Source organism: Macaca mulatta, chromosome 1 (assembly GCF_049350105.2).
Source record: "Macaca mulatta isolate MMU2019108-1 chromosome 1, T2T-MMU8v2.0, whole genome shotgun sequence".
In the NCBI taxonomy this organism is placed as follows: domain Eukaryota; kingdom Metazoa; phylum Chordata; class Mammalia; order Primates; family Cercopithecidae; genus Macaca; species Macaca mulatta.
The window spans coordinates 14,643,370-14,667,476 of record NC_133406.1 but is presented as its reverse complement, the minus strand read 5'-3'; the positions used below and the strand labels follow the sequence as shown (position 1 = coordinate 14,667,476).

Genomic DNA, 24,107 nt, shown 5'->3' with positions numbered 1-24,107 from the left:
CTCCAAGAGGCAAATCAGATGATTATTGAATTCCTTTATTTAATTAACAGTTACTGAATGTCTTCTACATGACAGTTACTATAGAAACAAGTTCCTATAACTTAAAAATCTACTGGAGAAGAAAAACACCAAATCAGATTAAAGTTCTAACTTTAAGCAATACTATTTATGTGCTATGAAAACCTAAAATTAGGGGATCTAAATACTTGGGGAGGTAACTTCCCTTAAGAATGACAATATAGGCTGGGCGCTGTGGCTCATGCCTATAATCCCAGCACTTTGGAAGGCTGAGGCGGGCAGATCACAAGGTCAGGAGTTCAAGACCAGCCTGGCCAATATGGTGAAACCCCATCTTTACTGAAAATACAAAACTTAGCTGGGTGTGGTGGTGGGCACCTGTAATCCCAGCTACTCGGGAGGTTGAGGCAGGGGAATCATTTGAACCCGCGAGACGGAGGTTGCAGTGAGCTGAGATCGTACCACTGCACTCCAGCCTGGGCGACAGCAAGATTCTATCTATAATAATAATAATAATAATAATAACAATTCTATCTATAATAATAATAATAATAATGACAATATGGGCCAGGTACAGTGGCTCATGACCAGCCCAGGCAACATAACAAGACCTCACCTCTATAAAAAATTAAAAAAAAAAAAAAATTGGCCACACATGGTGGCATGTGCTTATAGTCCCAGCTGCTCAGGAGGCTGAGGCGGGAAGATCATTTGAGCCCAGTCATTCAAGGCTGCAGTGATCTATAATTGCCTGGGTGACAGAGCAAGACTCTGTCTCAAAGACAAAAAAAAGAAGACACATAAACTGAGATGTGAAGGGAGAGAGAGTTATCTAGATAAAGGGAAGAAAGAAGACCGTTTTGTGTAAAGGGCACAACATGTGCGATAGCCTGAAACCAAAAGGACTAGTGATAAGCAGGAAATACTGAAAAGGTCTGTGTGGTACTCAGTTATCTCGGGTGACCCCCAGTCAACCAACCCTCCCTATGCATGACCGATGTAGGCCCCTTCCACCATAGCAGGGATGGTCATGTGATTTGCTCTGGCCAATGAACATTAGCAAGCCTGAAGCACCCAGAGGCTGGATGAGCACTTGCCCATCAGGACATGTCCCCCCCAACACCCCCGTCGGCGGAATGCTCATTCTTGGAGAACTGAATATAAAGAGGTCCAGCTACCCTGCTGGAGACATGGAGTGGGAGCGATGCCCAGCCAGCAGAGCTGCTCCTGCCATTGCAGCTGAGGTGACAAATATGTGAGCGAAGGAGCCATTTGGAAGTCCCAGCCCCAGCAGACATCACAAGTAGCAACACTGCCCAGCCAGGCCCAGACAACACACACATCACGAAAAAAACCAAAACACTGTTTAGGCCGGGCGCAGTGGCTCATGTCTGTAATCCCAGCACTCTGGGAGGCTAAGGCAGGTGCATCACTTGAGGTCAGGAGTTTGAGACCAGCCTGGCCAACATGGTGAAACCCCATCTGTACTAAAAATACAAAAATGATTTAGCCAGGTATGGTGGCGGGCACCTGTAATCCCAGCTACTCGGGAGGCTGAAGCAGGAGAATCACTTGAACCAGGGAGGCAGAGGCTGCAGTGAGCCGAGATTGTGCCATTGTACTCTAGCCTGGGCAACAAGAGCGAAACTCAAAACAAAACAAAAAATATTGTTTACACCGCTAAGCTCTGGAGAGTTCTAGCAACGGAAAACAGACAACCAGTGTGCCTCGTGTAGTAAACTGAGAATGGACCACACAGAGAGACTAGAGAGGAAAGAGGCCTAAGACCATGCAAGCCTCACAGGACGCTCCGAGGAGCGTAGTCTTCGTCCTGAGAAGACGGGAGACACTGTCTTCAGCGGGCGGGGTCACCTGTTGAAATTCTCACCGTGGAAACCCTGCCTGGGCTTCAGGGTGGAGAGCAGATGGAAACAGAGCCAAGAGTGGACGTAGGAAGCCCAGTGAGGCAGCCACTAAAAGGGATGACAGCAGTGTAGACTGAGATACAACGGCAGAGACAGACAAGAGAGAACTCAGAAATATTCAGGCAGAAAGATCAGGACCTGGTCACAAATCAGACACAGAGCATGGAAAGTGTCAAGGTTCCTGGTTTGTGCAAATGCATAGGTAGCGGTAGTATTCACTAGAGTAGGAAGAAGATCAATTTTGAGGGAAACAATAAGGCACTCAGGATTAGACATCTACGTTTTAGATGATTTAGTCTAAGGGAAAATAATCTACAAGGAAAACGTCTACAGCAAGGGTCAGAAAACTTGTTCTGTAAAGTGCCAAGCAATAAATAAAAACATGGCTTTGTGGGCCACACAGTCTCTGTTGCAATTGTTCAACTCTGCCACGTTAGCACAAACACAGCCACAGACAATATGAAAATGCATGGGCATGGCTGTGTTCCAATATAACTCTGCCAGGCCAAATTTGGCTGTAGCTTGCCAACCCTTGATCTAGAGTCAGGGGAAGATGTGTGGCATACAATACAAATGAGTAAGTCATTCACATTAAGCAGTATGTGAATCCATAATATAGATAAGACTGACTATAAAAATAAGAAAATCAAAAAAAAGCCTAGCCCTGGAGAAGCACCACCATTTAAGAGGTGGGCAGGGAAGGAAAAGCTGGAAAGGACACAGAAAAGAGAGCAGGAGGGACCAAAAAAGTGTGTGTCACTAGAACTGAGGATAAGAAAATGGTCAGCAGCATGCATGTGGCTGAGAGAAGACGACAAAGGCTGACACCGACTCGTGGAGGTCGCTCTTGACTCCTGCAACAGTGTCTTCTGAGAAGTGACTGAACTGGAAGTTGGTCCACCATGGATTCAAGTGTGGGGTTGGGGAGGATGTGACAAAAAAAGGCCGGGCGCAGCAGCTCATGCCTGTAATCCCAGCACTTTGGGACGCCAAGGCGGGCAGATCACCTGAGGTCAGGAGTTCAAGACCAGCCCGGCCAACATGGTAAAACCCAGTCTCTACTAAAAATACAAAAATTAGTCAGGCGAGGTGGCGAGCACCTGTAGTCCCAGCTACTCAGGATGCTGAGGCAGGAGAATTGCTTAAAGGTGGAAGGCGGAGGTTGCAGTGAGCTGAGATCGCACCACTGCACTCCAGCGTGGGTGACAGAGCGAGACTCCGTCTCAAAAAAGTAAATAAAATAAGTAAATTTTAAAAAATAATAAAACTCTGGAACACAGGCACCTCTTTTAGGAAGTCTGACAATGAAATAGCAGAGAGCCAGGGTGATTAGAGGAGAGGGACGAGAAAACAGCCGGTATAAATATCCACAGAAAATGGATGCAACTCGAGCCTGTTGAAAAGCCAATGGGACCACTTGGTTAAGGCGAGACTGAGGATAGAAGACAGGCTGATAGCAACAAATGCCTAAGAAGACAGGAAGGAAGAGGGCCAAAGACCCAGTGGAAGAATTACTCTGGCACTGGAGAAGATTCTACTTCTTTACAGTAAAAGGAAGGAAGAAATCTCAGATGGATACTGACATAGGCAGACTTGTCTGATTGCTCTTGAGAAGATATAAATATTCCTACGTGGCAACTGTTATTTTCTCTAAAAAATAAAGGGTAAGGTAATTTGCTTTGAATAAAGGAAGAAAAGGGTGTAGAGGACAACTGCCCCTTTCTTTGATATCTATCCTGAATCCCCTTCCAAGTTTAGGGAATTCTTCCATCTTATGAGTGTTGGGGGACACTGAAAAATGCCAGATATTCGTCTTCCCAGCCTCCTTGCCACTAACAAGAAGGCACTTGACCTGGTTCCAAAGACCCCAATTCTGATTTCTAAATTGAGAACTTACAACTTAGAGGAGTAGAGCTCACAGAAAACCCTCCTCCACAGCAGGCAGCAGACACAGCAGCTACACAGTTAGCTATGGCAAGGCCCTGCTGAAGGCACCGTGTGTCCAGTGAACCAGCTCTCTCTGGCCTGCCTGCGGCTGCAGTTCTGGAAGCCACTGAGCCTCCCCTGTTCCTGCCAATTTTCCAGGTCTGATTCTGTAGCTTTCGTGGCATTCTGTAAGCTACCTACTACTCCCCTCTTCCCCACTACCTTTTTTGAATCCCGTTTTGATTCCGTCAGCAAAAGCTTCCTTTGCCTACACCAAAAACTCTGACTCATGTCCACAGGTAAAATCAGATTCGAAGAGAATATACAAGGCCTAATGACAAGTGAGAGGCTGAGCTAAGCAAATAAAAGTAACAATTGGCACTACTGTGGACGGGAGCCCAGGAAGTTTTGGGGGTACACCAGAACCAACCTGCCCTTTGTGAGAATTCCTGGGGCGGTGCTAACCCATTTGAGAGTTGACATGAACAAACTACATTAATAAGGCTATGGATCTAAAAATCAATTCAAGGAAAAATAACAGAATCTCTTTCTTCATTATAGGAACATGAAGATGAGCCAGAGGAGCATGGGAAGAGGTGAAAATTTTGAGACGGAGTCTCACTTTGATGCCATCTGGAGTGCAGTGGAGCCATCTCGGCTCACTGCAACCTCCGCCTCCCTGGGTTCAAGCTATTCTCCTGCCTCAGCCTCCCGAGTAGCTGAGACCACAGGCGTGCACCCACCCCCCCCCCCCGGCTAATTTGTGTATTTTTAGTAGAGACGGGTTTTCACCATGTTGGTCAGGCTGGTCTCAAACTCCTGACCTCAAGTAATTCTCCCGCCTCAGTCTCTAAAAGAGTTGGGATTACAGGCATGAGCCGCCACGCCTGGCCAAAGCATTGTTATTTCTTAGTGGTGTGACGACTGACTTAATCGTTGTTTTCTTCATCAGGGTAAAAACCCCAACCTGTCTTTTGGGATTATTGTGAGGCTGCTGTTTCTGCTGCTTATGGAGACACCCAGGTTTTAAGCTAGGAGACTGGGAGAATGAAAGACATCAGAAAGGGGAGCCAATTTTAGGGCCAGATGCTATTACCAGTTTAGTTTAACACAGGGTGAAGTTTGGTGATTATGGAAAGGCCCTGCAGGTGGCTAGAGAAGTAGGGACCGGCAGAGATGGGCTTTAGTATGCTAAGGGAGCACAGAAAGAGAAGCGGACGGGCTAACCAGCAACTCTTCAGATAAAACCAAGCATAAGGGTTGGGCGAGAGAAGGAAACATGTGAAAGAAATAGAGAAGTTATCAGCACAACAGGAAGGGAATTATGAAGCTGACCGCAGTGTGAGGATCAGCTGTGAAGAAAGCCACCACCAACGCGAAGGCGTGAAATTAAAGCGGGGAGTATGGAGGAAAAGAGAAAGGCTGTCTGCAGCTCAGATGAAATCCCTGAATGATCACTGTTGAAAATGGAGTGGACCGCAGTGATTTGAGGAAGGCAAAGATCACACATTGGAGTTTAACAGCAAAGAAAGGAAGACACTGGATGAGAGCTGGGTGGAGGAAAAGTCAACAGAGCAAGCGTGAAGAATTCGGTGAGGTCCCAAAGGAGACACAAATAGGTCACAGGGGATAGATGTGAAAAAAAGAATAAGGATATCTCTCCTGAAATAGGAAGAAATGGAGAAAGAGATATTTTGAGGAAGGCACCTCCATTTTCACACAAAGTGGAAGACAAGATCATCTATTATGAAAGGGAAAGGTGAATTTGGGAACCAAAAGAAAACATTCAAGATTTAGAACTGATAACTCAGAAACAATTTGCTATTTGTCAGGAAGCCAGCAATGATAAACTCTATCACTAATTTTAGTATCAATTCCTTAAAAATGATTTTCAATATATGAGAAATGTTGGAAAGCAATTAGGGGAGTATGTGAGGGTACAGATCAAATAAAAAAGGAAATGAACTGATATTACTTCTATTCTTTCTACTTTGATTACGTTTGAAATCTCCCAAAACCTTTTTTTTTTAATTTTAAGGAATGCAATTAATTCCTCATCATTCATATTTCTAAGATCAAAGACACTGCTTGGTAAATAAGAATACAGAAGGCACCTATTTCCCTTACTTCTTAATGACAAATGCCCTTTCCATCTTCATTTTGTTGCATATAACAACTCTCAGATAAAAACTATGAAATACTCAAAATGAATGCCAGGGATTTCGGTCTTCTGAATTAATTCAGATCTTGCAAAACATAACTTATGATGTCAATACATTAGCGCAACTGAGAATCGAAAACAACTATTTAAGTGAAACAAATCCCCCAGCACTGTCAAAATCATTTCTTAGTTTAAAAAAATATTTAAAATGTTCTTTACTTACATAAGAAAAACAATCCCAGAACTTTGGAAGAAACTGAGGGAATTTATGAAGAATCAATATAATAATCCATTCTATAAAATATTTTATGGATGCTTGATTGTTGGTGAAACCAGCCTGGAAAATCCTGTCAATAATTCCATTCAAGAAATTCTGAGAAAAAAAGTTCAGAATTAAACAGTAAGTTATTCATTTTAATTTAAAAATAGTCTCCATTTAAAATAAAATAGCTTAAAGTTTTTATCACGTTATTTATTGAATCTACAATTCTCTGAGCAAAGACTCTAAAAACTACTGATTAAAATATAATGATGAAGTACCTTCATTCAGTACTTTATAATTTACCTGGACACCAGTTCTATCTATAAGGAAGATTATTCATCACCTGTATTTTTGCAGGGAAAGGAAAAGACTCAGAAAAGCTGAAAAACCTTCCCAAAGTCACATACCTAGTAAGTGGAAGAATTCAGGTTCAAATCAAGATCTGCCAAGATGCCAGGGCTTAAAACTTGTAATAAGGGCTGGTCCAGAGACTGAAGTCAGCAGGTGGGAAACAGCATCCCAGAGGGGCAGGTCTCAGGCCACTGAGCCCTCTGTTCAGGCTCCTCGTCCTCCTGCCCTCATGGTCTGTGTGGCCCCACAACTACTGCACTGTTCTCTGGCTAAGACCCTGAGCTCCAAAATCATCCCTCCCCCTTCCACCCTCTCCTCTTCAAAACCGCGTTTCTATCTGGGGGACCGAACCTATCTCAGTAGCAGATGAAAAACAATACCTACTTATATAAGCGTAGAAAAGTAATATGTAGGGCTGGGCGCGGTGGCTCACATCTGTAATCCCAGCACTTTGGGAGGCCGAGGCAGACGGATCACCAGGTCAGGAGATGGATCCTGGCTAACACAGTGAAACCCCGTTTCTACTAAAAATACAAAAAATTAGCCCGGCGGAGTGGCGGGCGCCTGCAGGCCCAGCTACTGGGGAGGTTGAGCCAGGAGAATGGGTAAACCCGGGAGGCGGAGCTTGCAGTGAGCTGAGATCCGGCCACTGCACTCCAGCCTGGGCGACAGAGCGAGACTCCGTCTCAAAAAAAAAAAAAAAAAGTTAATAGGTATTATGTACAAAAGAAGAAAAATCTATCTTACAAGAACTTCTACTTGGTAGAAAAAGAGCAGAAGGACTCATCTGAAGCCCTGAGATAGTAAAGTAGAGCATGTATTTTGTAGTTAGGCTTGATTTTGAATTCCACCTCTATCATTCACCACTAGCTGTGTTACCTCTCACACAGGACATCTGACCTCTCTCAACTGCGGTGCTCTTGGAGGCAAAATGCGAATATGTATGGCCTACCTTGGAAGACTATTATGAAGATTAAACAAAACCATAAGATATAACAGTTTACAACTCTGAGCTCCATAACAGACTGCTAGGTTTCCTTCTCCTTGCAGGTGTGCATGCTCGGGCATTTCCTCACCCTCCGCAACATTACCTTTCTCTCTAGGAGGCCCTCTCCATTCTAAGAAAAACATGTTCTCAGTAATCTAGTTGAGCATTTCTAAAATGTTTCCTTTTTTAATGCATCCTTATGTTTAATGACGTACTTTAAATCAAATAATACAAAAAGACCTATGATGAAAAATAGCAACCTTCCCCACCCCCCACATCCAGCAAAACTACTCCCTGGAAGCAATTCTTTTAGCTATTTCCTCTTAAATTATTCCAAATAGTTTTATTTGAATATACTTACATACTTACACTGTTACTGAAATGTTTCTCACAGATATAAGACTTCATAAGATTGTAAAGAAAGAGGCTAGTATATATATATATATTTTTTTTAATTCTCTCACACATTTAAAAGAAGGTAGGGAGGACAGTAGGAAATTTTAATGTCTGAAGGATTTTTTTGCATTGAAAAATGTTTTTAAAAACTGCATGAGTCATATACCATCACTTTCTCATAATGATGATCTATTTTCTCAACAGGAATATTAAGCAAAGATGGTCAGAAAAATCAGATTGTCCGTTCAACTGTTTCTTGCCTCCTCAGGGAAGAGAAAAGATAACTTTGGATAAAGATACTTTGTTGTAAGAGACTTGGCCTTTTCCTTAGCTGGTTTATGTCATCACACTATTCATGAAGTTAAGGGCAAGGAAACCCACCATGTGAAACATTATTCCCATCCCAAACAATACAATTTGTCTGGTTTCTACAGTACAGATAATCCAAAATAGTAACACTCCAAAATAACGTACCTACAGAAAATTAGGAGTTAAGTATTTGCATTTTCTAATCAAATGGCAAATCAGACTTATTTAAACAGTTAAAATGTCACATTAAAATACCGAAGGGAAAAAATATTAAATGGGGCCATGTAAACCAACTTCTAACTTATTTCTGCAATACCTAATTGCCTTGGTATTCTCTCTGTTAATAAAAACTTTTGAATAACTTCAATGTGAAGAACTGAAGTATACATTTTAAACATTATCTTTTTCAATTTTAAAACGGTATATGACAGTTTCTGCAAAATGGTTCAGTCATGAAATCATATGCTTCAAAGGTATAACTATAACAAAAATCTGATACCTGATCGAGTCTAGGGAAAAGTACAAGCAGAGTCTGCCATATGCGGTTTTTCACTCTGTGCTGTAGAGAATTCACATAGTAGCGTTTTTTGGACTTGGACACGAATTCATCCTGGAAAGGAGAAGGGAGGGAGTCAATATTAAATTATCTATTGAATTGGTGATTAATGAAAAAAATCAATGACAACTTGAAATGTAAGAGGCTTAAATTAGGTACAGGGGCTTTTTGTTCCCCCAAAAAGCAGGAGGATGAGAAAAAGAATTGCACCTTAAAATATTTCAAACATTGACATTTTGGGCTGAATGATTAAGAAAAATAAAAAAAATTTTAAATAAAACACTTCAAACACTGAACTTAGTTGCTTTTGTTTAACGTACGTGTTTTTCTTGGTTTTTCTCTTTTTTGAGATGGAGTCTCATTCTGTTGCCCAGGCTGGAGTGCAATGGTGTGATCTCAGCTCACAGCAACCTCTGCCTCCCAGGTTCCAGCAATTCTCCTGCCTCAGCCTCCTAGGTAGCTGGGATTACAGGCACCCTCCATCACGCCCGGCTAACTTTTGTATTTTTAGTAGAGATGGGGTTTCACCATGTTGGCCAGGCTGGCCTCGAGCTCCTGACCTCAGGTGATTCACCTGCCCCAGCCTCCCAAAGTGCTGGGATTACAGGCATGAGCCATGGCGCCTGGCTATGTGTTTTTAAAATTAGAAGAGGGGCCGAAAAACTGGGAGCTATGGGTTCCAGGGGTGAGAAGAGATTGAGATACTGGACTGATATATACTGATATATATTGCCATATATTACCATGTACCTCACAGGCACATCTCACCTTGTGCCCCCGTGTGATATTCACATTTGGAATACTGGTATCTACATCTGATGCAAACACCACTAAGAAAGAAGCCACCCCAGTACGAGACAGTGCGAGGCATCTCTATGCATGATGTGTCTCTAGACACAAGAAAATGGCAGCACTGAGCCTTTCGTAGTAGCAGAGAGCTCTCCCTGGCTTTTCATGGCTTGTGCCACCTAAATTCAGCCAGCTGCAAGATTTGCTTTTATTACCATAACTATTAGTGCTTTGGCCATAAAGCAAGATGGCACTGAAGAGTATATCAACATCCTCAAATGTCTTAAAGGTGAAAAGTCATTCACCACCTCCAAAACCATTTTCACATAATGTAGATGATCCTCTTCTACTTTGTAACTTCTCTGACCTTTCTTCTTCCATAATCTCATTCTCTGCATTTTAGTGTATATAAAGTTTCATGTCCATAGCTAAATTAATATAGATTTTAATGACTCCCAATGATGTTTAAAATCTTATAATCTCTATATAATTTCTGTTAAGAAATTTTCTTCTGATATAGGTGTGTTTAAGTTTCATATACTGCTCAACCTCAATGCAACTAAAAATGGAATCAGTAGGGTGGATCACTCATGCATTCAGGAGAAGCATCTTCATGTCAAGAAAGCTGCCCTTAGGACCTCACCAAGTCACCATCCTCAACTAGAAGTTGAGAATTCTAAAATTCCCTTTCAGCTCAAAATCTTCTGTCCTACTTGTTCCACTCAGTGTGCTCCTTTACTCAGAATATCTTTTCTCTATTAGTCTGTTTAACTCGTGGCCGGGTACTACTGAAGAAATTAAAAATCACCAGCCACAACTGACTACATTAAAAATATGTATTCCACACAATGGAGTACTATTCAGCCATAAAAAAGAATGAGATCCTGTCATCTGCAACAACAGGGATGGAACTGGAGGTCATTATGTTCAGTGAAATAAGCCAGGCACAAAAAGACAAACTTCGCATGTTTTCACTTATTTGTGGCAGCTAAAAAATAAAACAATTGAACTCATGGAGACAGAAAATAGAACGATGGTTGCCACAGAGGCTGGAAGGGGTAGTGGTGGTAGGGGGAAGGTGTGGGATGGCTAATGAGCATAAAAATATACGTAGAATGAATAAGATCTAGTATTTGATAGTACAACAGGGTGACTACAGTCTACAGTAAGTTATTGTACATTTTAAAATAACTAAGAGTATAACTGGATTGTTTGTAACATAAAGGATAAATGCTTGAGGTGACAGATATCTCATTTACCTGATGTAATTATTACATATTGTATGCCTATATCAAAATATCTCATATACCCTATAAATATATACACCTACTATAGACCCACAAAAATTAAAAATTTAAAAATATGCATTGCAGCTGTTTCTGGGCCTTCATGATTGCTAGACCAGTAGTTCTTAAACTGTATCAGCTCCAGAATCACAAGGACTCATAAAAACAGAGTGCTGGGCACCACCCCCAGAGCTTCTGATTCAGTAGACTGGGGCAGGGCCTAGGAATATGTATTTCTAACAAGTTCCCCAGGGATGCTGTCGCTGCTGATCCAGAGACCACACTTTAAGAATGACTGCACTAGACAAGCATTTTGCTTTTTCAAGTCTGTTTTCCAAAGCAGCTGCACTGTTTTGTATTCCTATTAGCAACGCATGAGGATTCCAGTTTTGCTACATCCTCACCAATGCTCGTCATTTTTAGTTTGTTTTCTTAGCAGCCATCCCAGTGGGTACGAGTGGCTAGTATTTTGCCTGTGTGATTATTCCTGGCCTCTCCCTAACTGTCATTTTTCTCTCTCTACTGGATCGTTTCCTTCAACATAGAAACATGCTCTAATTATCTCCCATCTCTAAAAAGCCCCTCTTTAACTCCAGGTTCTGCTCCAGGAACGACTCCTTTTATTTCCTTTATACCCTTTCTAGGGTAAACTCCTAAGAGAATCCATACTCACTGTCTCCACTCGCTCAACTCCCATTTTCTTCTGAACCGGTTCTATCAGGTTCTCATCCCAGCATTTCACTGAAATGCCTTTGTCGCGGTGACTGAGACAGCTGAAGCCAATGGCCAGCCTGTGGCCTCCTCGTCCTCCATGCAGCACTTCCTTTCCTCACTTGGTCTCCGGACAGTGTCCCCTCCTGGCATCCTCATTAATTCATCCAGAGCTCAGCCCAAATGTCACCTGATTAGACCTTCCTGACCTTTTTAGACCTTTTTTTTCTGAATTTTTTTTCTTTTCTTAGAGAGGTAGTCTCACTCACTGTGTTGCCCAGGCTGGTTTCAAACCACTGACCTCAAGCAATCCTCCTGCCTTGGCCTCCCAAAGTGCTAGAATTACAGGCATGAGCCACCATGCCTAGCCCTGACCCGCTATCTAAATAGTTAAATACATAACATGTATTTTTGTTCTGATAGAATTCCCATACCCAGCTCCCATCACTTTAAACTCTACTCATCTTTTAGAAAACCAGTAACATACTATTTCCTCTGGGACATCTTCCTTGACTCCAATGCTACAGAGAGGGAATTGTTGCATAAAAACTATTTCCAAGGTTTTATATAATAAAGCTGACATGCTACCTTCAGAAAAACAGAAGTACGATGAACACTCCTGTTTTAACAGAGGGACTGGTATGAGTTTGGTAGTCATCCATACGTCCACACCAAGGTCAGAAAGGTAACTGTATCTGTCATTTAAACATACATGGGGAACAGAGCACCATGCCCAACTCTTCCCCTTCCTATTTAACTTGTCCCCAGATTTATTAAACCTGTTCTTCGGACACTATAATGTTCATTTAGAAATGATTTAGCAGGCTCAAAAACAACCTAGCTGGATTGTTTTTATCTGAATAAATAAGGAATTTTCATCGATCTTAGACAAACATCACACACCCAGATCTAGAAATAACAATACATTACAATGGAAGGAAATCCTGGGATAATCTTTCACGGGTTCTCAAATCACAGCGATCAATTCCTAACATTTGAGGCCATTTTCTCAGTTTTTACTTTTTCATTCCATTTCTTACAGAAAGCAACATATGAATATAGCACTAAAAACATAACTGGGCCAAGCACAGTAGCTCACACCTCTAATCCCAGCACTTTGGAAGGCCAAGGCAAGAGTATCACTTGAGGCCAGGAGTTTGAGACCAGCCTAGCCAATATGGTGAAACCCTGTCTCTACTAAAAATACAAAAATTAGGCCAGGTGCATGGCTCATGCCTGTAATCCCAGCACTTTGGGAGGCCAAGGCGGGTGGATCACCTGAGGTCGGGAGTTCGAGACCAGCCTGACCAACATGGAGAAGCCCCATCTCTACTAAAAATACAAAATTAGCCAGGCGTGGTGGCGCATGCCTGTAATCCCAGCTACTCAGGAGGCTGAGGCAAGAGAATCGCTTGAACCCGGGAGGCAGAGGTTGCAATGAGCCGAGATCATGCCTTTGCACTCCAGCCTGGGCACTGAGCGAAACTCTGTCTCAAAAAAAAAAAAAAAATTAGCCGGGCAGAGTGGTGGGCACACCTATAATCCCAGCTACTCGGGTGGCTGAGGCAGGAGAATCACTTGAACCTGGGAGGTGGAGGCTGCAGTGAGCCGAGATCCGAAATCATGCCATTGCACTCCAGCCTGGAAGACAGAGCAAGACTCTATCTCAAAAAAAGAAAAAACAAACAAACAAGCAAAAAACATAACCGGGTTTGACTGGCACGGGAAAATACAGAGTAAAGTACAGATGGTACAGGAAAAACATTACCACTATTGTTCTCTAAAACCAAACTTGAGTTGGACAATTACTAACCAAGATATTTTTTCTTTTTTCTTTTTGTAGAGACAAGGTCTCGCTATGTTGCCCCAGCTGGTCGCAAACTCGTGGCCTCAAGCAATTCTGCTGCCTCGGCCTCCCAAAGTGCTAGGATTACAGGCGTGAGCCACAGTGTGACCTAATCAAGACTGAATTAAAAATACAGAACATAAACTTTGTGTTTTCTCCTGACAAAAGATATTTAGAAGTACATATTGTAGCAACATAAAGAGCAAATGTTGACCTCCGATTGTTAAAAACAAAGATAATTTAAAGTAAAATACACTTACTTTATCTAATAGCTTGATTGCAAGATCCTCCATAAACAACTTATGGGACATATTGGAGCCATCTAATAAACACAGGAATTTGATGGCACAAATTCTCACATAATGGTCTTCTCTCTTAGTACTAAAAAAAGTGAATGATAAATTATGTTAATACATTTTGAAAACAGAAAGATAACATCAAATATTAGTTTCAAATATCATTACATGATCAAAACCTCTCAAAAGTTTTCTAAAGTTAAGTAGGTCCATACTTAATGACAATACTTTTTAATTTAGAATAGATAACAGAAGATAACAAATGAATATATTACAAGAAGGGTCTATACAGAAAGTATGAATGAGCACAAATCCATCCAGATTTCTGGAGAATCAATGCACATGCTGCTGAACCTCGCTCAATAGTGCCTTATCTGTGGACAAAACAGATCACAGCTCATGAGCCTGTCCCTTAAAGAGGACCACAGATACCTCCATTCACTCAGGGGCATGAATACGCATCAAACACGTCAATGGCCTGTCTCTACCACGCACTATCAGTGCACATTCTCCAACTGAGGGGCAAACTCGGGAAGCACTGTGCACTCTCAACGCCCGGCATTTTCAGTAGCCAAATGTGGAAAGATAAATTAAGTGAAATCGTTAGTATGTTCACATTCCATGATAATTGTTATAATGTGAATAAATATTTTAATTTAACAACAAAGCAACTGTCTAGTAGAAATCCTAATCGAATTATTTGGCAACTACCAACTAGAAAAAGTCACTTTTATTGCCACACTAAGCCAGCCAAGAAAAAATAACTAAAAACAATGAAAAAAATGTATATATTTAATGAGGAGTGACAGATGATTTAAAACGTAGGACTTTCAGAATAATAAATACTTTATGGCTAAATATTATAATCATTTGATGTCCTAAACTCTAAAATTAGAGTGAATGATACAATGCTATTTTAATCTTCTTTATAAACACACATACACATTTTTTAAAGCCATGTGAAAAAATAAAACTTGAAAAAAAGCTACTTGACAAGCTCCAAAAAAATTAATTCAGTGGTTAGATAAAAATAGTCTTATCCCAGAAATCAAAACTTTAGGGCCTATCCCCACACTCGTCGAGTTGCACATATTAACTATGTACAGCTTTTTACATGTCAATCATACCTCAATAAAGAGTTTTTAAAAAACTAAAAAACTTTAGTCTGTTCCAAGAGTAATTCTATTTTTGTGTGTAACATACTAACTTGTTAAGCGGTGAATTTTAATTTCATATTAAACTTTACGCCAAAAAAAGGACTGGAGAATAAAGTGTCTAAGCTGATGATCATCCCATCCCCGCAGAAGAAAGACACGGGCTTTACGCTCTCCACAGTCATTTCCTTGTTTATGCTGGACTCTGCACTACACACTTTTAAAGTTTTATCAAATTCTAGTGAATACTGAAAGATGTAAAGACAATATATTAGCAAGGGACTATAATTTCTATCATACTTTTGAAGGCTCGTCCCATCTTATTAATACGTTAGATGTCACTAGCAACATTTATTAAATTTAGCAAACAGAGAATGTTTGTCATATGATGTTAAATTTTTAATATCTCATTTATGTGAAGACAGAGAAAATCTACCATACTTACTTTTCCATAACAATATTTGCCGCACAGTCATGTCCAAGGTTTTCTATGAAGGTCTGCACATCCTGAACAAGTCTTTCCATAAAAAACATTTGATAAAGAACAACAGGTTTTAAATAGAAAAACAATTAAATCCCCAAGGTTAAAGTTAACTAATAATTTATATACTTCTAATTGAAAGCCTCAAAACAAAGACATAATTCTATACCCAAGTAGGCACTTAATACAAGTTATGACCAGCTGAAATAATAGCATCTTTTACCTCTGATCACGCCTAAACACAGTTCCAAATATACAAGCCTCAAGGATAAGTTCGCTGTAATTTTTAGCACTTGATAAAGATCCTTGGGACACATTTGAAGCAGACACTATCCAAGACTGACAGCAGTAACTTATCAGTGTATTGAAGACTCCAGTCTTTATAGCAGACATTTCAATTATCTTGTACATAATCTGGAATAAAATACAATGGTCATTTTATCCTTTGATTTAGTTTAAAAAAAAATCAGTGCTGCTAAAAACTGTTACTTAGTGTCAACATAATCATGAATAGTCTAACAACTGTTACATTCATTACTGTTAGAACAACTTTGCAAGATGATCAATAATCAGAGAGTGCTATTTCATCTCTTGATAATAAAAATAAATAAAACTTTACTGATAGTGATATTCAAACTCTTCAAGAGAAACAACTGCCCAAAGCAGTAGAATCAAAGGGGAAAAACACCTCACCCACACACATTCGGCTTCCTTTGTTTGCATTTTGCCAGTGGCCTTCCTTGGGCTGAGGCAGCAAAGACCAGCGTCTCTAAGTATGTACTGTGGGGCAGAAAAGGATCAAGAAAGGCAGCACAGGGCTGCAGAGAAATAATGGAATCTGACTTTCCCTGTTTCCCTGGGGATCAGGAGCTACAGTGGAATCCCACCTTGGTATGTTCCTATCTCAGTGGCTGCAAATGAAAATACCTCCATAAACTAGCAAGACCTTTTGATAAGGGTTACAGTCCGAAAAATATTTCTCTACACACACACCCCCCCCCCAAAAAAAAAAAAACAAAAAAAAACAAAAAACAAACCTGAGCCAAAGTGCAATGACAAATGGCACCTGACATTTGCCTTCAAGTATCCGGGTGAAATGAGACTGATTGTGGAAAGAGCATGCCAACTCCTACTCAACCCAGCAATCAATTACATTGTCATGGAGGAATGACCGGTGTTGCTAGATTATCTCATTTTCCAAGAAATCCAGTTTTTCATACAGATTTCCCAACTCTTTTTTTTTTTCGAGACGGAGTCTTGCTTAGTTGCCCAGTGCAGTGGCGTGATCTCAGCTCACTGCAACCTCCACCTCCTGGGTTCAAGCAATTCTCCTGCCTCAGCCTCCTGAGTAGCTGGGATTACAGGCATGCACCACCACACCTGGCTAATTTTTGTATTTTTAGCAGAGACAGGGTTTTGCCATGTTGGCCAGGCTGGTCTCGAACTCCTGACCTCAGGTGATCCGCCCGCCTCAGCCTCTCAAAGTGGTGGGATCACAGGCATGAGCCACCATGCCTGGCCAGATTTCCCAACAATTAAATGTTGCCAGGTAATCAAAATTTTAAACACTGTATGAACCAAACAAACCATTTCTGAGGCAGATGTGGCTCCAGGCTACCGTTTTGTACCTTCTCTTCTACATCTGTCAGATATTCTCATTCTTACTCTTGATATTTAAGAAGGTTCAAAAATATTTTTGACTGAAGGAATAAAGAACCACAAATCTGAGAATATAACTCTCATGTTCTTCATGTGCTGAAGCTCACACACGTGAAAAGAAAAGCAAAAAGAAAAGAAAGGTAGTTACCTCTTTTATTTTGAAATATGCCTGGCCCTTGATTTTGGCAGCAATGGTAAGAACTTTGTTATCAAAAACAAACTGAACAAAAGCTTTTAAATTAGGCCAGAATATCAGCTGAGTGTTGCTTAAAGAAGATATAATTTTCCAAGCCATGTCAAAAGACTCCATGCAGAGTGATTCAGAGGAGGTCAGAAGCTGGTAGGAAAAAAAAATACATACTTATTTTAGAAACTTTGATCACCACTCCTATAGTTCCTCTTCAACTCATGTTTCACTCTATCTTACCTTGGGAACCAACACTTTCAAGCAATGGAACACTGGTAAAACTTGATCAGAAGAAAGAACTGTGAGGGCTTCTAGTGCAGACTGCAAAGTCCTGATTGGCATCTGAACGGCAGGCAGAAATGGTTCCAGAATTTCACTCCCTGTGCTTGGTATAAGGGTGTGATATTTTTTCAACAGGAAAGAGAGGCACACCCATTGATCATGAATATATTGTGCAACTATTTTTCCCCATCCTTGGGAAGATGACGATTCTTCTAAAACACTGAAATAAAAAATAAAGTTACTAGGCCATACTTCCCCAACTTGCCTCCACGTCTTTTGCACGTAGCACACTATCCTTCTAAAGTGGAGGTATACAGATATAAATGGTCATTATCAAACAGCCTACCTACCGATAACTAAGGAAACCACATAAACCTTAATTTTCTAACTCCTCTGAAAGTAGGCACTTTTGCTCATGTTAAATGATTCAGAGAAAACTAGATGCAGAAAAGTCAGCAAGTCTCCAGCAACAGAAATGAATAACTCCAGTAACAGAGTTACACTACACTTTCATCCTGAATGGGGCTTCAGCTCCAAAATTGTGTAACTATATAAGTAATGCTGGGCAGTCATGAACCCCCGATGACAACAGAAATGGATTATTAAGCCTTAACTTTCCCTGTACCTGGTACACTCCGAGGGGTGAGCATAACTGCTCTGCTCCTCTGCGTGGGGCTTCTGCAGCATCTGATTGAGCTGAAGAGAGGAAAGGAAGCTTTCCAGGGGCCCAGCATGGAGAGAGTCCAGCTGCAGCTCAGGCTTCTGGTCTATGGCCTCACACACCATGGCCAAGGCAGCCATGCTCACTACTCTCTGAATCTGATTTCCAAGTGTTGGCTCCTGAAAAGGAAATGTGACAATGTTTTATTTAATATGCACAAGTCTTAATCAGTAAGGACCTCAGTTGCCAGTCTATGGAAAGCTCAGGCTCTCCTTTTTCCTCTTCCTGCCTGCTCCTGAATATCAGGAGAAATAAAAGGAAATCCAACACACATCATTCACTTCCACTACTTCTCTACAGATTGGCAGTGAACAATTTTAAAGTAGCAATAAGAACTCAGCAATTTAGATTAAGACAACAATGAGATCTTTTCATTTGTTAAACAGGTAACTGGAACTAGTAGATGACAGATTTGCTATGTACAGAACCCAAAGCTGTGTGTAAGTCCTTCTCGACCTTTCTCCTGGTCGCATACACATCTGCGTGCAGCATTCCTACGGGTGAGCCTTATTTTAATTGTCTGTTGAAACAAGTTAAAAAAAATATAAAAGACTCCAGGTTACAAATAATTCCTTCAATCAGCAGCACACTACTTTTGGAGAAGTCACACAGCCCAGTAGTTAAGAGCTGGACTCAGGAACCACAAAGCCCAGGTCTGAATCCTAGCTCTGTGCTACTACCAGTATGAGTGTAGACATACTGCACCTTAGTTTTCTCATCTGTAAAATGGGAACAGTGAAAGAATCTACTTCATGGGGTTACTGTGAAGATTAAGCAAATGGGTTACTGCATGTAAAACACTCGGAACTCTACATGTAGGAAAGGAGGGTAGCCAAGACCACCTGGTCTATACTTAAAGAGAAAATCAACAACCAAGCTAGGAGTGCAGGCAAGAAGTCAGACACAGAAAACAACAGCACCGAGAGACTACAGCAGTTCTCTCAAATACTGCCAACCAGTAATGTCTGCATCAGAAAGGAAATTTCTATTTATTCCATACCCCTCCCTCACTCTCCAAAAATAAATCAACCATCTCTACAAAAAAATTTTACATATCAACACTGCCAACATATGAAATAGAATTTAGGGTTACCTTTGGGCCAACTATGGTTCCCGCTAACCTTAATGTAATTCAGTGAATTACTAAAGGAAGCCAATTTTTAAGAATAAGAGTTACTGTGGCATGGTTCATGGTTTGGCTGTATATTTAGAACTCACGATGTTCTTTCATAACACTAACAGACTAATAGGTACCAGACAGGATGCCGAAATATTAATCATCTTCCTTATCATTTCCTCCTAGAATAAAATTAAATTATTAAAGCAATCGAGTACCTTCTTTGTTTTTCTTAGTAGCCTGGACTAGTTAGACTGATTGAGTTCAACTTATTAAACACTTACCACATGTTAAGTGAAAATAGCTTTTATTGAGGCCTTTCTATCTGCCAGGTACAGTTCTAAAGATTTAACATGTATGAACCTTCTTTAATTCCCACATCAGCTCTATAATCCCCATGTTGCAGGTGCAGTAAATGAGACACAGAGGTGTTAAATAATGTAGGTCACACAGTTGGGAAAAATAAAGCCAGAATTCAAACCCAGCAACTCTAACTCCAAAGCCTGTGCTCTTCATTGCTAAGCCTTATTGTGCTATGTTCAAGAAATGCATTGACCAGGCGTGGTGGCTCACGCCTGTAATCCCAGCACTTTGGGAGGCCAAGGCGGGTGGATCACCTAGGTCAGGAGTTTGAGACCACCCTAGCCAACATGGTGAAACTCCATCTCTACTAAAAATAAAAAAATCAGCCAGGCGTGGTGGCAGGCACCTATAATCACAGCTACTCGGGAGGCTGAGGCAGGAGAATTGCTTGAACCCAGGGGGGCGAGGTTGCAGTGAGCCAATGGCACCACTGCACTCCAGTCTTGGCAAAAGAGCGAAACTCCGTCTCCAAAACAAAACAAAACAAAACAAAATGCCTTCAGACCAGGCACGGTGACTCACACCTACAATCCCAGAACTTCAGGAGGCTGAGGCAGGCAGATCGCTTGAGGTCAGAAGTTCGAGACCACCCTGGCCAACATGGCAAAATCCCATCTCTATTAAAAATACAAAAATTAGCCCGGCATGGTGGCATACACCTATAGGCCCAGCTACTCGAGAGGTTGAGATAGAATTGCTTGAACCCAGGAGGTTGAGACTGCAGTGAGCCAAGATCACACCACTGCACTCGGTCTGGGTGACAGAGAGAGACTCTGTCTCAAAAAAAAAAAAAAAAAGGAAAAGATATATATGCATACATTACTCCAAAAACAAGAAAGATGGAAATACACACTATAAATGAGGCATAAAGAGCAATAGGAAGATGAAGGAGAGTGAGATACTAATCGATGAAGACCGCTAAGAGAAAAGAGATTCTAGCTGGTCCATAAAAGGGGGGACCAGATGCTGACAGGTGTATGCTGGAGGAGAGGGCACTCATTCTCCACGGAGAGACCAGACTGAATGACAGCCTCCAGGAGGAAGACAGGACACATGCTTGTGATCTGTAAAACTCTAAGTAGCCTAGAGTGGCTGCAAAGTCATGGCACTGTGGGAAGGAGGGGGAAAGGCAGTGGACAGTGGACAGCTGGGCTGAAAAATAGGTAGGAAACCAAGCATGGAGGGCAATAATGTCAGACTATAAAATGTCCTTTACCGGACACATTTGGGCAAAAGACCTAGTACAGGTGAAATGTCTGTATCTAAATGATTTTAAGATCGATGCCGCTTATATGTTTAGTATTATATTAACAGCATCACCTGTAATCCCAGTACTTTGGGAGGCCGAGGTGGGTGGATCACGAGGTCAGGAGTTCGAGACCAGCCTGGTTAACATGGTAAAATCCATCTCTACTAAAAAATACAAAAATTAGCCAGCCATGGTGGCACGCACCTGTAATCCCAGCTACTCAGGAGGCTGAGGCAGGAGAATCACTTGAACCCAGGAGGTGGAGGTTGCAGTGAGCCAAGATGGTGCCATTGCACCCCAGCCTGGGTGACAGAGCAAGACTCCATCTCAAAAAAAAAAACAAAAAAACAAAAAAAAAAAGTATCAATCTTAACCACATCTTATCACCAGAGGGTACTATTTTAAAACTGAATTTTAGTTAATGCTTTATATGGTATCAAAACAGTGTATAAGAACTGAGTATGTATTCCCTGTATGCCTTATTCAAGATAACTGCAAACCTGGAATCAAAGAGGCTTACCTGTCCACTGTCCGTCTCTTGAAGATGCTGAATGGACGCATTTTTCAAAAGAGAAATAACTCTCCAAATAGGGTTACCCCTTTTCCACCCAACCTTCAAATGCAGATTTATAAGCTCAGTTAACACCATCAGGTATAAATGGCAACGGTCCAGATCTGAAACCTAAGACAAGGATTAAAACACTTACGGGTACAAGCAAGATTCACGATTTTCACAAAACCACAAGCCTTCAGGCAGGAAAAGTTTACTTAAAAGACCACAACAACTACACTGATGAGAAAATAAGTTCTTTTCTCCAAGCAGCCTTCCATAACCTCCCATGCAGAGCTAAGGACTTCCTTCTCTGTGCTTACACAGTGACTGTGCATTCAGCACAATTACGGTGCATTTCACAATTGAGTCATCTGTCTCCCCACCTATAAGGGAGACCTTAGATAGCAGAAACTACCATCTACCAATTCTTACGTCCCAGGGCTAGTACATCATAAATAATAATGATAACGGTTATAGCAATGACTACTTCCATTGTTTACAAAAATCACTTCTCACAAAAAGATCACTGTCTCACTTTCGTAAGATAACTAAGTTTCAGGGAAGTTAAACAACTTGCCCAATAGCTCAGAGCCAGTAAGAGGGACAGCATTAAATGCAAATTTTTTGACTCATAAACCCAGAAAAAAATGGCTTCAGCTCTACTATGCACTAGCCTTGTGACACAGGACAAGTCATTTAACTTTTCATTACTAAGCCTTATTGTGTTAAGGTCTCATAATCCAGGTGGGGAGATGGATGACTCAATTGTGAAATGTGCCATAATTGTGCTGAATGCACAGTCATTGCCTAACCTTGTCCTTGTCCATAATATAGATAGTAATATTTATCCATCACAGAGTTTCTGAAGGTATCAATGGGAGAAACTATTACTATATGAATATATTATTACTATACCAGAAGAGGCCTCCTATGGCACATAGAAAGCACACAGGAAGTAATTTGATCAGTTTTTACTGAGCAACCACTGGATGCCTAGCACTTTGCCAGGTGCTAGGATACAGTGCAGGCAGAAGGTAACAATGACAAGACTGAACAAAAGGGCAAGAGTGAGGGATGAAGGTACCAGGGAGGGGTCCTAAGTTTTTGGCTTAAGAAACTGGCGAGATGGTGGGACATTCACTGCGACAGTGACCTGGAGAACCTCCTGTAGGAATGATGATGAGGGGGTCAGTTTTGAACAGTGTGAGAAATTCGACTGACACCATCAGAGAGCAAGCGACTGAGGGTGTTAAGCTCAGAAGGGTGGTCTGAGGCGGAGACAGAGATTTGAGGGTCCCTGGCAGAACTGAAGCTGGGGATGTAGATGAGATCATCAAGTGACAGGGGAGAGAAAGAGAAAAGAAGGGGACAGGGCCAAGCTTTAAAGAGCTCTGGCTTCAAAGGTTAGGAAGCAGAGAATGGACATTCAAAGAAGAAATGGAAATAATGGCCAGAAAGATGCAGGGGCTGGGGTAAAGAGAAGCATGAGAGAACGACATCATAGAAGTTAAGCAGCGTTTCAAGCGGGAGGTGGTCAGCAGTGTCCACTGGAACAAAAGAATCAAGAAAAATATAGTTTGGAAAGTATCCATTAAGTTTATGACAAAGAGTCGCTGACAACTTTAGCGAGAGTCACTTCTGTGTTGTAACAAAGATAAAACCAAATTAGAATTAAATTGAGTCTGCTTAAAGAGAAGGACATAGGGTGCTAGAAGGGAACATGAAATTGAGAGAGGGTTCTTTTAAAATGAGGGACCCTTGGCTGGGCGCCGTGGCTCACGCCTGTAATCCCAGCACTTTGGGAGGTCAAGGCAGGCAGATCACCTGAGGTCAGGGGTTCAAGACCAGCCTGACCAACATAGTGAAACTCCATCTCTACTAAAAATACAAAAATCAGCCAGGCATGTTGGTGTACACCCATGATCCCAGCTACTCGGGAGGCTGAGGCAGGAGATCACTTGAACCCGGGAGGTGGAGGCTGCACTGAGCTGAGATCGGGCCACTGCACCACAGCCTGGGCAAGAGAGCAAGACTCCATCTCAGAAAAATAAAAAATAAATAAATAAATAAAATGAGGGACCCTCAAACCTGTTAAAATGCTCATGAAAAGAATTCAGGGGAAAAGCAGTCGTTGAAAACACAAGAAAGAAAGAAGATAATCAATAGTGTAAAATGCTTAAGAAAATGGAAATGGATGAAATCCCAATTTTCTTACTCTCTTGTAACAAAGGGAAAACAGGGAGGATGGATTCAGGTGTGGGTGAGCATATAGCCTAAGTCCATACATCTGGCAACTGGAAATTGAGAGCATTCCAGCCGGACAGTCACTATTTCCTCTGTGAACTAAGAGAGGCAGTGGCGTGGCAGCTGCAGTGCAAAGACTGAAGGTCATCTGTCTTTCCAACTCAATGGCCTCACACTGGTAGGTTGAAATCGGCCGTGGAAATTGGTAAATACTACAGAGGCAGGCTCTTTTTTCCCCTAGAGTCAGTCATTAAACACTGACCAGCACACTGCTGAC

At 41.5% G+C, this 24,107-nt stretch overlaps 1 protein-coding gene across 4 annotated transcripts in view; it reads right to left on the bottom strand.

The window, feature by feature from the left end:
* The window catches only part of TARBP1 (tRNA guanosine 2 -O-methyltransferase TARBP1), an 84,630-nt gene that overhangs the window by 19,356 nt on the left and 41,167 nt on the right, over positions 1 to 24,107 (bottom strand). For all 4 annotated transcript variants that reach the window (XR_001441775.3, XR_013411792.1, XM_001102931.4 and 1 more), the window contains exons 14-22: positions 21,554 to 21,715; positions 18,209 to 18,423; positions 17,542 to 17,803; positions 17,263 to 17,451; positions 15,679 to 15,869; positions 15,420 to 15,491; positions 13,785 to 13,905; positions 8,836 to 8,946; positions 6,254 to 6,403 (exon numbers count right to left, since the gene is read on the bottom strand). Coding sequence is in view for 2 of the 4 variants with exons in the window: in XM_001102931.4 (XP_001102931.4) it covers positions 6,254 to 6,403; positions 8,836 to 8,946; positions 13,785 to 13,905; positions 15,420 to 15,491; positions 15,679 to 15,869; positions 17,263 to 17,451; positions 17,542 to 17,803; positions 18,209 to 18,423; positions 21,554 to 21,715 (1,473 nt within the window). In the remaining 2 variants the exon portion in view is untranslated. The remainder of the gene's footprint in view (positions 1 to 6,253; positions 6,404 to 8,835; positions 8,947 to 13,784; positions 13,906 to 15,419; positions 15,492 to 15,678; positions 15,870 to 17,262; positions 17,452 to 17,541; positions 17,804 to 18,208; positions 18,424 to 21,553; positions 21,716 to 24,107) is intronic.